Source organism: Pyrgilauda ruficollis, unplaced genomic scaffold (genome assembly GCF_017590135.1).
Source record: "Pyrgilauda ruficollis isolate IOZ18807 unplaced genomic scaffold, ASM1759013v1 scaffold5, whole genome shotgun sequence".
In the NCBI taxonomy this organism is placed as follows: Eukaryota; Metazoa; Chordata; class Aves; order Passeriformes; family Passeridae; genus Pyrgilauda; species Pyrgilauda ruficollis.
In genome coordinates, this window is record NW_024526599.1 from 3,487,485 (window position 1) to 3,503,016 (window position 15,532).

Below are 15,532 nucleotides of genomic sequence, written 5' to 3' on the forward strand. Positions count from 1 at the left end.
AGAATTGTGCTGAAGGGCAAAAATATAAAATATTAGTAAAACCAAAGATTCTCTGTGCACTGCAAGATTAGAAGAAGGATCTGAGTCCTACTGTCTCATGTCTATTAAAAAGGCAAATATGATCTCAGTATGCATTAACCAGGCACTTACAACAGAGGTACAGAAGTGCCATCATGGAAAGCAGTGGTGGAATGAATTCTATTCTTGTTGCCTGAACTGCAAGATTTCCTCTGGTGCTAGTAAAAAGAAGGGGTTATAAGAATGAACAGGAAAAGGCAACATTCCCTTATGAGGGCAGATTAGGTGTTTGAGGCTTTTAGCTTACCAAAACAAAGGCTAAGAAGAATCAGTTTGTTCAGTGCAAATACCTCAGTGAAGGAAGCATCAAATAAGAAGAGAGGTATTTAAAAATCAGAAGGGTGCAGTTCAAAGAACAAATGGACCTTCACTGTGATGCTGCTGTCACAGGGAGACTAGATTCACCAGCTCATGAGAACCCTCTCTTGTAGAAAATACAACCAGACATGGTCTAAGAGCTTAGTATATCTGATTACATCTTATGAAGTACCTAAAATTCAAGACACAAAAAGAGAAAACATGAAGGAAAAACTTCCAAACACACAACAAAAGAAAAACATCAAAACCCTTATCATGCCTCAGGAACAAAGGTGCCATGTCACACCAGTCAGAAACAAAGAGTCAAGAGTACCTGATGAACTGAATGTCTATAGTCAAAGCATGAGCAACAGGTCAAATGATAATATACAAGCAAGACAAACAATTTAGAGTGATTAAATATGCCCAGTTAATGAATACCCTTGAGCATATCCCATCTGGGAACTTCAAAGTGCCTCATAAAGCCTTAATGATCTCATTGAAAATTATGGGTGCATTATTTACTGTTTTACAGCTAAGAAACTTTGGACACTGATCCACTGCACTATGGAAATATGCACTTAATATTAACTTTGATTAGTCTCCTGCCTTAGCACTTAAGTGCTTTGCTAGATCATAAATGTGAATGGGCTATCCTCAGAGTAACATAGGATATGGGATATGAATGAAGAAGGAGGTTTAATGATCACTGTGTACCTCTATTTGCATACTGCTGATGCAATAAAAGACAAAACACACCACTCAGCATCATTCTCTAGATAACTGTGCACCACTCAGCACCATTAATCAGTCCGCAAGTGACTCATGGATCACAATTTAGGAATCCCTGCTTCAGGAGATAAAAGAATTACTTATTAAAAGCTATCATCAGAATGTGCTACTGACAAAACCAAATGGGTCCATTCTAGTAAGGATGCCATCTTTGAGCTTACTCCTGAACCTGACTACAACTGAGATAGATTTTCAAGGGAGCACTAATTTAAATAAGGAGAGCACAGTAGCAGCACACAGAAGATCCTTGTATTTCAAAGCAGGCAGTACTTTGGTGTCAGTACATTTGAAACTCCAGCATGTCCAGTTCAGTGCCTATCCAAATACCATCAGGACTGAATTCCTGTGCAAAAGCAGATCCATAAAAGTTATGAGGTATCTATTCCTATGGCAAAATGAATTTTTTTACTTTCAGCGCATAGGTATGCTACTAAGAGTGAATCTGGGAAAATAATAACCAACAGTTTTAATGATTACAATCAAGAACTTTGGCCTTGCTTTCTCCCTTAGGCAAAACTTAATAGTCACCAGTGCATTAGGACTCTCAAATACGATCAACTCTGCTGTGGTATTGCTGTTAAGCTATTTTATGATCCATTAAAGTACTATGGAAGTGAATAAAAAATCTGGCAGGGAGCTCTCATACAAGCTTATAAATTACAATTCATCGTTTCAAAATAAAAACACTTGACTGTGCATACAACTACATTGCTCATACCTCCTGTCACAGCAAGAGTGACACTTGATCATTATTACATGCAATAACATAATACAACACGTAATAATTCCTAACAATGAGTTCTTCATTTCTAGCTCCCTGAATGGAGAGGAAGAGTTAAAAAGAGTAATCTGAGCCCCATTCAAAGCAAAACCAAGGAGATCTTTTATATTTTAGCCAATGCAAAGAAAGTATCCATCAAGAAGAGTTTCTGAGAAAATTAAGTATCATTACCATGCATATTAAGTTTGCTGCTAAACTTGTAGAAAGATCATTCCAAAACACTTTTTGAAAGATGGTTAAACCACATTCTAAACAAAGTTTGTTATACCCTTCTCTGTCTTTAATAACTTGCTAAACAATGTGTTCACAAGCTCACAAATTAGGTTGGCACCTACCAATAGCTAAAGGGCACAGCAAAACAATCTGACCCTGAGAATAAGAAAGAAGCAACGGCTAACGAATACTCAGTGTTAGGATACTAAACTCAGTGTCAGTACCCTCAGCCATTGGATATTTTCAAGTCAACAAGATAAAGCAATGTGAGGCACCTAGATAACCTTATTTATTAGAAATTATATCAAGGTTCATTAAAAATGATATTTTTAAATACTAAAAACCTTTATTCAGTTACTTGGAGACGAGTACTTTTTAAATGGGATTCCTGAGGATCCTGTACTGATTTCAGATAAAACACACTTCAAGATTAACACAAGAAGCAAAAGGCATACAAAACAAAAAGCAGCAGCTATCACAAAAACTTATGTGGTATATAATCAACATAACCCTTCTTCTTGACCTGTGTCTTAAATAAAATACATGCAAGTATATTTACCTTTGCTCCATGTTTATGCAGAACTTCCATGACATCATTATGAGCTTTTTCAGCTGCAACATGTAAAGGTGTCATGAAACTAGAGGGGGGGGAAAAAATGATGTATTAGTTTTTTACATTCCTAGTATGACAGAGGCCTTTGGAAAACTCAAACATTTCAGAAACCTACTCTTTGTTTTTCTCGTTTACATTTGCTCCTTTCCTGAGCAATAGTTCTGTAACTTGTTTCCTCTTCGGATGCACGGCGGCAACAGCACAGTGCTGCAAAAAAAGTAAATATAAAGCATATTTCAACTAGACAGACGATAAAGAACTTTAAAGATACATTACTTCATCCCTTAATTATTCTGCTATAAAGTAAATATAAAGCATATTTCAACTAGACAGACGATAAAGAACTTTAAAGATACATTACTTCATCCCTTAATTATTCTGCTAAAAACAGATGAAAAAATTTACAAACAGAATTCATCATACTGAACAAAATACAGGTTAGTGATCAATGTTAAATTATTCTACTCAGAAAAACAATTTTAATTTTAAAGCTATTTGTCACTTAGGAAAAAAGCAGTATGGTCCCAACTACATTAACCAGCTATCAGGACAAAGCTGACACATAATGAACAAAGGAGGGAAAGACAAAGAGTTTGAAACAGCCTAGCTTTTTACAAAGGGTCTCCAAAGGGGTCTGTAAGGATTCTGCTGCAGTTGTCAAATTGACAGGACTCGAACATCACTTTGGTTCTTCCTCTGTTCCAATGTGTACTGACCTTGTTAATGGCCGTTTGCATCATGCACCAAACTGCAATTATGTAATAAGCAAACATGCAATACATTTCCCTTAGAGTATCTATCTTTCTTCCCATGCTATGAGAAAGATACAGCCTTCAGCACAGGGCTTCTCAATGCTCATGCCTGCCCTTGTGGGACCACACAGCCCTTTGCTAGGTGTAACTATTGCCCTAAATGTGGCTGGCATCTGTTGGCGTCTCAACAGCGGCCCTATCAATGTATTCCTTAATCCTGGAATTGCCAGCATGGTTCCAGATAAGATTAAATACCCAGCTTTAAAATCAAGTCCAGAAATGCTTATATCAAGTTTGGACCTCTCAAGACAGCAGACTAGGAGAAATAGGAGAAAGTTTTGGATTTTTCTGTTTATATCTTTACCCACATTTTAAATCTGTAACCCATGAAAGGTAGAAAGTCTCCTGGAAGAGTTCTCTAACTTTCCAACAGCAAAACAATAGCGTTTACAGTTAGACAGACCCTAAACCCAATGATAATAGGTAATACTAACAATACTAGGTAGTACTAATAATAGTACCAATAACCATCTCTTGTCCAGTTTCAGCCTTCAAGCTTCCACACTGTTATTAATCAGCAGGGCACATCCAAATTTTGCAAAGGCAAGCTTTGTAAATAAACATTAAGATCAACTTTTGCTGTAAAGTGAGGCAAAATTTTTAAGGCTTTGCAGATAATATCCTGTCTCCATTTCCTGCCTATATGAAAAACAAGTCCTAAAAACAATAAATGCTGAAGTATTGCCAAACATCAAAGCAACACTAAAACCTATGTCAGGTGCTTGCTTTGGCTTTTTGGCTAATTCAGCAGGGATGCCAGTGGCCCATGGAAAATGTTATCATGCTTAGGGCAGAAATAGTTCAGTTAGATAACACACAACCTCATCTGATCCTGGAAGCTACGTCCTTTCATTTGGACTGGTGACAATTTGGAAAGCTCATATATAGCAGCCAAAAACTGAAAAATCACAGTCAAGCACTTAGTGAACAGTGAACCAAATACATCAATAGACCTAAAATATTCCATTTGGTCCAGCTGTCTCTGTAGAATCAGCAGGCAGAAAAGAGCAAAGAACATCAGAGGACTATGAAGTGATCATTACACAGCTAAAGAGATGCCACACAGCAGCAGCTGATACACTCAGAAAGAAAAGGATAACATCATCCCAAATTTCATATTGTCTTCATATTCAGCCTATAAACCTCTCTTCTCTATCTTGCCTCTAACTTCAGGCAAGGATGATGAGTCCTCCACAGAGGAAACAGAGCATATGGATGCTTGGTACCCAACACACAATGTTCTGATCACAATGTTTTCAACACTAAATATGGAGCTGCATGCCTGCAGCTGAGACCTGCCACTGGGAAGAAAATGTTCCATTGGAATAAAGTATCATGACTATAGTGGTTTTAATGATACCATCAGTCTCAGCTTCAAAGTTTTCACTACATCTGGGATACTGGCTGTGTTCTTTGCTTCCACTGCTTCTTTAAACAATTTAATAAGAGCAGAATACTGCAAGGAAAGTCTCAAAAGAACCCTGTTTTTACAGCTAATGTGGTATTGTCAGTACTATTACAAACTTTTAAGACTCCGTGATATACATCTGTTTTCACCACAATTTTATGTATCCTATTAAGAAAATTTGTAATCCAAGTTTGCTCACATAAACCATGAAGGAAACCACTGGGCTACAGAAATAAAATTTAACCACATAAAAAACCACAGCAACAGTCCAACAAAAAAAGAGGTTTACAGGAAAAAATGCAAAAGAAGCCAAAAATTAAAAAGTGAAGAGTGGCTGGAGAGCTTCTGTAATCTACCAGAAGGAAGGAAAAAAGTGATAAAATAAATTATATTATGTTTTTTCTGTAGTGGCGATTTTATTTAAGCATAGAAAGTGTTTAATGCCAAATTCTCTATCTCAGATGATGAATGTATTTTCATAGTGTAGAAATGAAACTCCTTGACTCCAGGCTCCCAGCACATTTATCATTAAACAAATGGATTGACTGTATAATCTCACCAGTGCAGTCTCATGTGACTGTGGCTGCTTAAAATTAATGATCTCCAAAGCAAGTGTCTTTTTCACTTTGGCTAGGTCTGCCTCTCTGGCTGCTTGCAGTAGAGAGTGTCCTTTGAATTCATCTGTTAGAGGAAAAAGACACATTTAATATTCAGCAAAATGTCACATTTAAAGATGTTATTACAGAAAGACAGCTATACTCAGTTAAGAGGAAAGAGGAGTGCTTCTGCATGTCTTTGGGTGCCAGCTGACCTGGGACAGAGAACATGAAAGAAGCTTTGCTCAAACCAAAGAGATATGCTAAAGGACAGGGGAAGCTATTCCTTGAGTTAAATCCTTATAGCATTTCCCCCTTTTATCCTCCACCCACTTGACATTAAACGCATATGTGACCTCTATGTTACCCACATCTGTGTTCAAATAAGCACAATGCTATGAGCTATTCTTAAGAAAATAAAGCATTACAGCTGTTTTTCAAAAACTTTATTGTATTTGTATGACAAATAATTCACTGTAAAGTATATTAAGTATATATATATATAATTTCTAAAAAATTATAAATAACAACAATAACAAAAAAAACCCCAACAATAATACATATATAAAATTGAAATATAAAATACTAAACTATTGGTCTTAAAGAAAGGTAACTAGCTAAGCACTTGAAGCCAGTCTACTCCAAAGATGAAACAAGTTTTGACAGCAGGTATGTCTTTGCAGGTAGAGCTTACTAATTTTGCTATTTCCAAATCTTGTTTAGCTCAGCAAGTAGTTCATTTGAGTTTTAAATAACTTTAAATTTGAAAAGAAGTGTTTCTCTTAAAATGTTCAGACAAAAGGCAGGTTAGCAAAAATGACATCTGACCCTGGGAACTAGAAAAAAATATCTCAATTTCAGTAAAAATATAAATATTTTTGTTTCATAACCAAGCTTGAAATCCTAAGTTTGTTAATGAGGGGCTTTCTTCTCTCACCTTTGTTTTAATGTCTGGTTTAAATTTCTTTGTAAGCAAAGCACTACTCAAAGCACAAGTGCAAATAAATCTTGAAATAACAAATGTAACTTTATTACAAAATATAATATAAAACAACTTTATTACAAAATATAAGACTCAATAACATAAAACCATGATATTTTGGGATGCAAATACAAGCTATCCCATCAAGATACTGTCAAATTTGACATAATGCTCCCATTTGTTTACACATTTCAGTGGATGCTAATGGACATGAATCTTCCCTCACTGCTCTTAAGGAACTCTAAGTACAGAAATAAACCGAAGTTTAAATTGAAATTTTTTTGATTGTTAATTTAAATAAATGCTAAATTAACCTCCCTCAGAGCCAGAAACTATAGCCCAGGACTCAGAGTAGAGAGGCACCTAAAAGATACTAATGCCCTCCTCTTTTCTTCTAGACCAAAGTTTTCTGCTGTACATAATCTCACCATCTTTCCCTGCAAAGAAGAGTGACTAGATTAAAACCTGACTAGCTGTGACTGTGAGTAGTGCAGGATCACATTATTAGTGTCTGGGGGCTTCTGCTATACTGGAAAGGTGAAAGACAAAACCAAAAACTTAATTACAATTGAGATTCTAATTCTCAATAAGTTTTCTGTGACTTCATAATGCTCTGTTTCCATACATGTCTCATTTAATTATCTTTTACATTTTATAAGAGTCAGGAAACAAATCCCCCAAAGAGGGAAAGCAGAGGCACACAAGTTAAAATTAGAGATGAAATATTGGTTTGTAAACAGCATAAGGATTGATACAAAAGAAGGTGATGGAATTTCCATCTCCAAGGTTGCACATCAAAACTACTTACCTTCTGTAAGTTTCTAAAAGCAATTCAGAGCCTCAATATAGAGGCTCCTGTGTGACTGAACTGGACTTTAAACATAAAAAAAAAACCCTAAGTCACTGATTCAGCAGTGCCTTAATAATTCTAAACTTCAGAAAACCAGGCAATACGACAAACGATGTATCAGAGGTACCTGTGCACTTCAAAGCACGCGCACAGCTGCAGCTGCTCTGCTGCTCTGCGTCCACTTCTGAAGCTTGAGGAAGGTGGCCTGGAAGGAAAGCATCCCTTTCACCCACCCACCACCACGTGTTTTCAGTCTGGAAGCACTTACAGGTCAGTCTCTCCCTGAGCTCAGGCGTTGGAGCCATGTCAACCGCACTCTTGCCGTGGCAGTTGACCAAGGTGGGATCGGCGCCGTGGCTCAGCAGGAGGGAGCAGACCTCCACACGGTTCTTGGAAGCAGCCTCGTGCAGCGGGGTGAATTGCCAGAGGTCCATAGCATTCACACAGGCACCATGCTAGCACAGCAAAAAAAAAGCCTTGGATTAGGAAGAAATCATCTTCAACAACTAAAAAGCTTAAAACTTTTAATTTTATTACAAAAATTGGTTCAAATCACTCACGTGTGAACACACACAAACAAAATTTAATTTAAAATACCAGCATACACAAAAACACCATTGAATCTGCAAAAAATAATTGGAATTTTTATGTGAGCTAATTTTTGAACAGAAAGATTCAACTCTGCTATCAGTCCAAAAAAATTAGAGAGAAAAAAACATATACTGTTTCAACAAAGACCTACAGTTGCAGGCTTCTGAAATGACAATATAATGTTTGAAATCTGTTACTGTCAGGAAAAAAATAATCTTACTTTTCAACTCTGATATAAACAGTTCATATCTCATTCATAACACACCTAAATCAACAGTAATTACTTCCCATCCTTCTGCTTACCTTAAGCAGCAGCTCTGTAACCTCGTAGTGTCCATAGGAACATGCGTTATGAAGAGGCACAAGACCACTGCATGGGAGAAAAGGGCAAATTACAAATTTTTTTAAAGTGGCATTTTTAAGGGAGGAACAATTTTCTCCCTACTGAGATGAAAAGATCAAATTAAAGTTAAAATATTTAAGTAGTTAAGCATTTAAAAATTAGGATTTACAAACTAATGAGAAAATCTGACTTTACCAAACAACACATTATTTAAGAGTGGCATTAAAACTTGGGGTTTTGTTGCTTGGTTTTTGGAGGGTTTTTTTGTTCTGTGGGTTTGGGTTTTTTTGCCTCAAAAGGCCACAGATGTTTAATCTACCATTAAGACAAGCATTAACTGGCTTTGACGTGATCTTTCTTGATGCTGTTAAGGAGAGGGAAAAGTCCCATCCCACATTCAATTTCCTCAATAGTGTTCTGCTTCTGCCTAAATAGGAACCCCTGTTTAAATGCTATGTGAAAGGCAAAATTCCCCAGATAACACTAACATAACTCCTGGGTATTTTATGAAGATGTACAAATATCCATAGAAAGCAGACACAAATTGCTGCTCTAGACTGTGGAATGACCTGATTTTCCTCCATTTTTTACAGTACAACCTATTTAACTGTTCAAGATACTTCTAAGAGATTCCCTGTAATTTTTGTAGTATTATATTACTGCAGGCCATACTTAAAAATGACACTAGCAAAGTAAATAACAGGAATTTAGTCACAAGCACAAGATGTAATAAAAGTCATGCATTGAAAAGGAGATGTGAGATGGGCAATTACTGCAGAGGGCAAAATTAGTTTAATTCAAGTCAAGCATGACAGGCTAGTTATGGCTCAACAGATCAGTACACATAATACATGAAAACCATAATTAACCCCATAATACCTATGAAAAATACAGGGGGTAATTCCCAGGACTGCAAAACCAACTCAGAGATAATTAGGACAGCAAGTAGTAGACAGCAATTAAATAAACTTAATTTTAAGGTGGATGCTCTCAGAAGCAGCAACACATTTGTCACAGGAGAGGAAAATTTGTTTGGGGAAAATTTTTCAGACAGTTTTTTCTATCATTACTTTTTTAATTAAAACTTATGGGTGCGTGTGTGAGACAGAGAGAGACAATCCATTCCACAGAGCACTCAAAAAACCTGCCCCCTTCCAAAATGATGGTCATCTCAGAGGACTGAGGGCTTCAAGGCCTGTCAGCAAAGACAATCCTGAAGCAATGCACCTGCCTGCTTCTGCAGCATCCCCTCCCCTTCCCTCTTCCAGCACAACAGCAGTAAGGGAAAGGAATGACCAGTGGAGAAAGAGCTGCTTCCTCGGCTGCGCTTCTCTTTGGGAGTAACTAGAAGTGGTGACCATTTTGAAAATACAGAACAATTCCTAAGCACTTTCTCTGAATTGACTCCACTGAAGAGAACCTAAGAGTTCTATAAAATCAATGTACCCTAATTTAGCTCCTTAAATGAAAAGTGACAGTTATTTATAGCCTATTTTCTTATAAATTATGTATAAATAAGAAACATCAAGGTAAAACAAAACACCACACTGATTCTAAATGTGTGGTGCCACTAAAAAAAAAAAGTGGGTGCTTACTAGGATGTTAGATGTTTCTAAATATGTTTAGGTTCTTTTAAAGTTCAGTACAGAGTAAGTATTGAAAGGTTTTCCTTTCTTTGTTTGCTTTCCTTCCCCTCCTGCTCCAGCCCCAAGTTCAAGTTCAACTTAACTACCTCTCATACATTCCAAGCAAATTGTTCAAAACTCATTACAGCATCTACACTGAAATTTTCTACCAACTGATGCTGAAATTTTGGAAAGGTACAAAAGACCTTCAACCTGCTTAAAGAATGCTTGATCTACCTAAATAGGTACTATATGGAGCTTTACTGTAGGACTTTTGTGACTATTTTTTGTGGGATTTTTTTGAGGGGCAGGGGGAAGGTGTTTTGTTGTGTTTTCTGGGTTTTTTTTTGGGGGGGGGGGATTGTGGTGTGTTTTGATTTTCTGTAATTTTTGTGGGGGTTTTTTGGGTGTATTTTTGGGTTTTTGACTTGCATAATACATCATTATGCATTTAACAACAATACTGTTAAAAAAAGCCATTGGGGTAAATGGACAGGTGAAAGAGCTACAATTAATAAAACTTTACATGTTTAAGTACACTTTGGACTGTTTTGGAGAGAAAGGAAAAAAAAGGAAAGAATCTAAGAAAATTTAAAATCACTTCTAACACTAGCAGAAAATGAAAATACAGGCAGTGCCTCAGGTTTGCTGCTGGAGACAGCACACACACATATCTTCTATGGATTCTGAATACAAAATGCATGCCTTTAACTAGGGGCCCAATTTCTACCATGTTAGGACTAAGCCTTCCAAATCCAATCTTCATGAAAATCATCATCTTAGAGACCAGAAATGTATGGCTGAGAACAACACACAGCAAGCATCATTTCAGATTTCTGACTGCTGTGCACTTTGCTGATATCTTACATAACTACCACCCTTAATGCAAATATAGAATAGTTTAGCCTCTACTATATCTTGATTTTTGCTGTCAGCTTCAACGAAGATACATCTATGAGACCACTAGTTGTGAGCACATGAGCATTATTGATGCTACTTGGAATTACATCCATATATATGAAACAAGGTAATGAGGCCACAGATAAGTTTTTCAATGCACATTTTTCACTAAGCACTTGTATCTCCTCCCCATCACCTTTCCAAAAATAATGCTGTTAGTCCATCATTTTAAAGGGTAGTCTGTGAATGGAAGTAAAGCTCAAAGTTTGGAAAAATTCTGAAGGTGCAGAAGAAGCCTTAAAACAAGTGCAATCACAACTAATCTGAAGCACACTCAGATTATGGAAATACCACATTCTTAGACAACTATTTGAGATTGTGCTGCAACATGAACCAAGGAAATCATTCTCTGTCTTGCCTGATACAGAACCACTGCTGCAAACGGGTAATAAATCAATTAACTGTACATACCCTTTGTCCTTTGCGTGTACATCTGCACCATGCTGAAGCAGAAGCTGGACTATCCGAACTCTGTTGTAGCCTGCTGCTAAGTGTAAAGGAGTGGACTGCAAAACAAAAGAAAATGAAGAATGGGAGCCACATCAATCTGAAATCCTGTACTTCCTGCCATTGAAATACCCTCAGTTACTCTTATACATTGCACCAAGATAAGTTGAAGTACCCTTCTGTCATTAGCTGAATTAACAAATACACAGCACATGCAGGCTCCTCCTGTTGTCAAACAAAAAAAAATGTGCCTTAAGGTGGGTAAGAATACAGGCACCCCTAAGGCAGTAACAGCCTCTTAATTTAAAGCTAATTTTAAAAATCATTATAATCTGCACCAAAAAAGTATCCATATGTGTTCTGTACTGTGGTAAGACAAAGAAAATTGTAGGCAGATTGCAGTTTCCTGCAAAATACAGGTCTTCATCAGTAATGCACCTTGCTGCATAACAACAGAGTAATAACACCTTTCTCCATGGCTAGCTCATATGAATTTTAACTGAAAGCTTTTGAGCTGAGTTTACTGACAACAGTAATCCCCCTTGAAGTTTATTTTTAAAAGCTTTTTTATTATAAAACAAATTTTGTGTGCTGTCTCAGCCTGAGGGGACTGCTTTCCTACAGAAATGGATGATGTTGTTTCCTCCTTCCCAAGGCTGAGAAGCAGAGGATTTTAAAGGGATCTTTGTTGCAATTTATTTTGTGGCATGCAACCAAATGATACAATTTTCTCACAGTAAAACCCCACACATAAAGCAGCTTGAAACATGGGAAAGTGTACATATCTCACTGTATTATGCCAAGTACAGTTTTACTGTCAGCATTAAAACATCATTATACAGTATTACAAGGGGAGATGTCACATTTCACCACTATCAAGAGGTTAAAAACCAAAAAAATCAGGACAAATGGTCTCATCTGTGATAAACAGAAGCAAGTACTATATATCCATAAACAGTATGGATTTCCAGGAACACATATCTAATGTCTATAACTTGGGAGCAGTTTGTATTCTATTTTAGTAAAGTCTCAACAGTTTGCTACTTGGCTTCAGAAAGAGTAACCACTTTGACAACTATCAGGTGTCCTGTGTATCACATTGAGGACAAAGGTTGTACTATCAGAAATGACAGCACAGGGTATCTGTTAGAAAAACACCTGGGAAACTCAGTAAATGTAGAAAAGTAGTTATACAAGTTTCCATAAGACCTGTCTTCAGAATTCTCTATACTGAAGATAAGGACCTTCAAGATTCCTAACATGAAGATCCCCAGAGTGTTTCCAAGATTAACAATTACTCAATTAACAATTCAGACTGATCTAAAAGGAAATATACTCTTTTTATATCTGCCCCTATTATAAAATAGTTGTCTTCTGCATATCATAAACACTAATGAAAATGTGGATAAGGATGATGCTGCTATTGACACTATTTATTCTGACAGCTGCCTTAGTTTGGTTACTAAATCCAGTTTTATCAATTGAATTAGTAACTCAGAAAACCTAAAATTAATTTGAAATGGACTACAGAGAAGTCTGTCCATTCAAAGGTCTAGACTCCAGAAAAGTTGGAGCCAAGCATTAAATGTCTGGAACACTGCAAGATCCTTTAACCTCACTACAATTAAACTACATCCTTTCTTGTCCATGTGCCGCTTCTAAAACAATGATGGCAGACTTCCAAAATGATGCTTTACTAATAGGAAACATTATTAACAGAGATGTTCTCAATAAAGACACATAAGCCCAGAGTCTTGCTCACTCCTTAAAATTAAAAGAAAAATGATTATGACTCAGACTGGGACTGTGAACTTAGTATTTCTAGGGTTAATAGATCTGCATTTGCCAAATAACTTCATTAGAGAAGAAACGCAAAACGAAGTTTATAGCTGCACAACAAATGGCATAAATGAAGCAAATCAGCATTAACCCAAATCTTTAGACAATTTATACCCTTTTCTTTCAGTAAGGTGAACTACTTCCTTCTCTTGAGCAAGGGTATGCAGACACCCCAGCCCATGCCTGAAATACAGAGTATCTGGTCTTGTCCAGCACACCAGGAATTATTCATCTGCAGCCAGGCACCTGACATTTGGTGTGCCTGCCTTGTGGCCCACAGCAGCTCCAGCCAAGCTGTGTGCCATGCTGCGGTCGCCTCTCCAAGGGGCATCAACTGATGCTCCCTGTGCCCATCCTGGAGACAGGGCTGAGATCTCCACCAGGCAGCATGCTGCAACTCTGTGACTGCAAACATCCAGTGCTGGAGAGAGAGGCACGGAGTCAGAGGGCCAGAGAGACAGCTTAACTGATGGCCAAGGACAAGTGAACACACACACACAGGTACAGGAGCAGACAACCTGGAGTGCTGCTCCCCCTTCATCCACAAGCTAGTTGCTCATTAGTGTGGCTAAATGGCTCTTATAAATGCTGTGCTTACATATGCTTCAGGAAGGAGAAAGCAGGAAGATGCTGTCTCCACGATCCTTAAAAACTTCTTTTCCTTTCTCATAAGAAAGAGCATTCATCCACACTATAGATTTCATAGGTAAAAATACTAATATGGAGTTACAACTTTGTAACTAATTATAGCATCTCAGTAACTAAAAGATAATATTGTGCTACATGAACTGCTCATTAGATGACATTATGAGACCTCAAAAATAAAGCTAACTATGGCACTAGAGAGTGATTCTTAAAATTAACATGCTATTTATAGAGCATCAGGGAAGTAAAACCTAAATATCATTGATAGCAATGTCCACTGCACCTGAAAGGTATATGAAATCAATGACTTAATATTAAGAAAACAGATTTAATACAGCTATCAATTAACCCCTCCTCCCCTATCTTGCAAAACTTGGCAAGACTTACTAACAAAAATCCTTAGAAGGCACTTACCTTCCAAGACTCACATTCACAGTTACCAGGCCAATCACACTAGCTTACTTGCTAGTGTAATTAAAAAGAGTATAACTCCATTTTTATTAAGTAAAGTAGACCATCATCCAAGATGCTCGTATTATGTGAAAATTTTATGGCAGCTGTAACTGAGCCAAAGCAGATACTGAGAGCACTTTAAGGAACATCACTGTACACAAGATGGCAATCCCTGTCAACCTATATACCTACTATTTAGAGTAAGGTAGGTGGTTTTGCCTGCAGTCTTTTTGATAATGTGTTGCCTGGGAATGCATTTTTTAGATTTGATACTGTTCCTGGTGAGCCATAGGTATTTTTGCACTGCTCTGTTACCAAGAGCTGATTTGATGACCCCTGTTCAAGGTCAGCCACCTTGGACCTGCCATCTCCTGTTCACCTGCATCAAACAAAAGGGACCCTGGGGGATCTCCAGCGCTGCAGGCTCTGAGCAGCTTCTACTAAAATGTGAAAATTTGTTTCAACAAGCTGTCCACAGGCAACGTGGGAGTTCCAGCTCCAAGCACCATCCGCTTCCCTTATCTTGCTGAAGAGCCTTCAGCAGCCCTCAGACGGTAATGCCGCCACTGCCTCAGAAGAAAGTTTCATTTCCGTTTCAAATTACACATTTTAAGGGCAACTTTAAACCAAGGGATCTTATGTAACCATCTTATATTATGCATTATCTGCATGATTAATAACAGCTGCAGGAACTGTTTTAAAAACTAGTATCTCCTGTTCTGGTTTCCTACTGCCAAAATCTTTATGTAATGATATCTGATAAAAATCTTAATCTATATGTTTCTCTCATTCTTAACTTGCCATCCCAAAGGCTATTAAAATCAACAATCTTATTACACAAATAAGGTCTCATCACACATCTCATTTACATCAACATACAGTGATTTAGAATGATCATAAATTCATGTAATTGTCTACAGGAAGGGCATTCTCATAATAAAGAGGCAACACTCTGATTTTGATGGCCAGCTCTGGCCTTGACATATGGCTACTCTCATGCTCAGAAGGTCCCCACGGGGATATGCAGCAGTAAGGGTGGCTTTTACACAGATGGGGAAACAAGTAAAGCTTGGCAAAAAAATATCTAAGGATATTTGTATGCTCATTGTTAACTCTTCTACAACACCCTGCTGACAGAGGACATACAAAAAAAAAAAAAAAAAAAAAAAAAAAAGGGGGGGATTTTAAAATTGTTCACCCAAGCTTT

At 37.3% G+C, this 15,532-nt stretch overlaps 1 protein-coding gene across 1 annotated transcript in view; it reads right to left on the minus strand.

Annotated features, from left to right (window-relative positions):
- Positions 1 to 15,532, minus strand: part of TNKS (tankyrase) — a 128,805-nt gene that overhangs the window by 32,161 nt on the left and 81,112 nt on the right. Inside the window, exons 6-11 of the mRNA XM_041480096.1 lie at positions 11,353 to 11,447; positions 8,317 to 8,383; positions 7,691 to 7,877; positions 5,554 to 5,675; positions 2,890 to 2,981; positions 2,721 to 2,799 (exon numbers count right to left, since the gene is read on the minus strand). Of these exons, the coding sequence (XP_041336030.1) occupies positions 2,721 to 2,799; positions 2,890 to 2,981; positions 5,554 to 5,675; positions 7,691 to 7,877; positions 8,317 to 8,383; positions 11,353 to 11,447 (642 nt within the window). The remainder of the gene's footprint in view (positions 1 to 2,720; positions 2,800 to 2,889; positions 2,982 to 5,553; positions 5,676 to 7,690; positions 7,878 to 8,316; positions 8,384 to 11,352; positions 11,448 to 15,532) is intronic.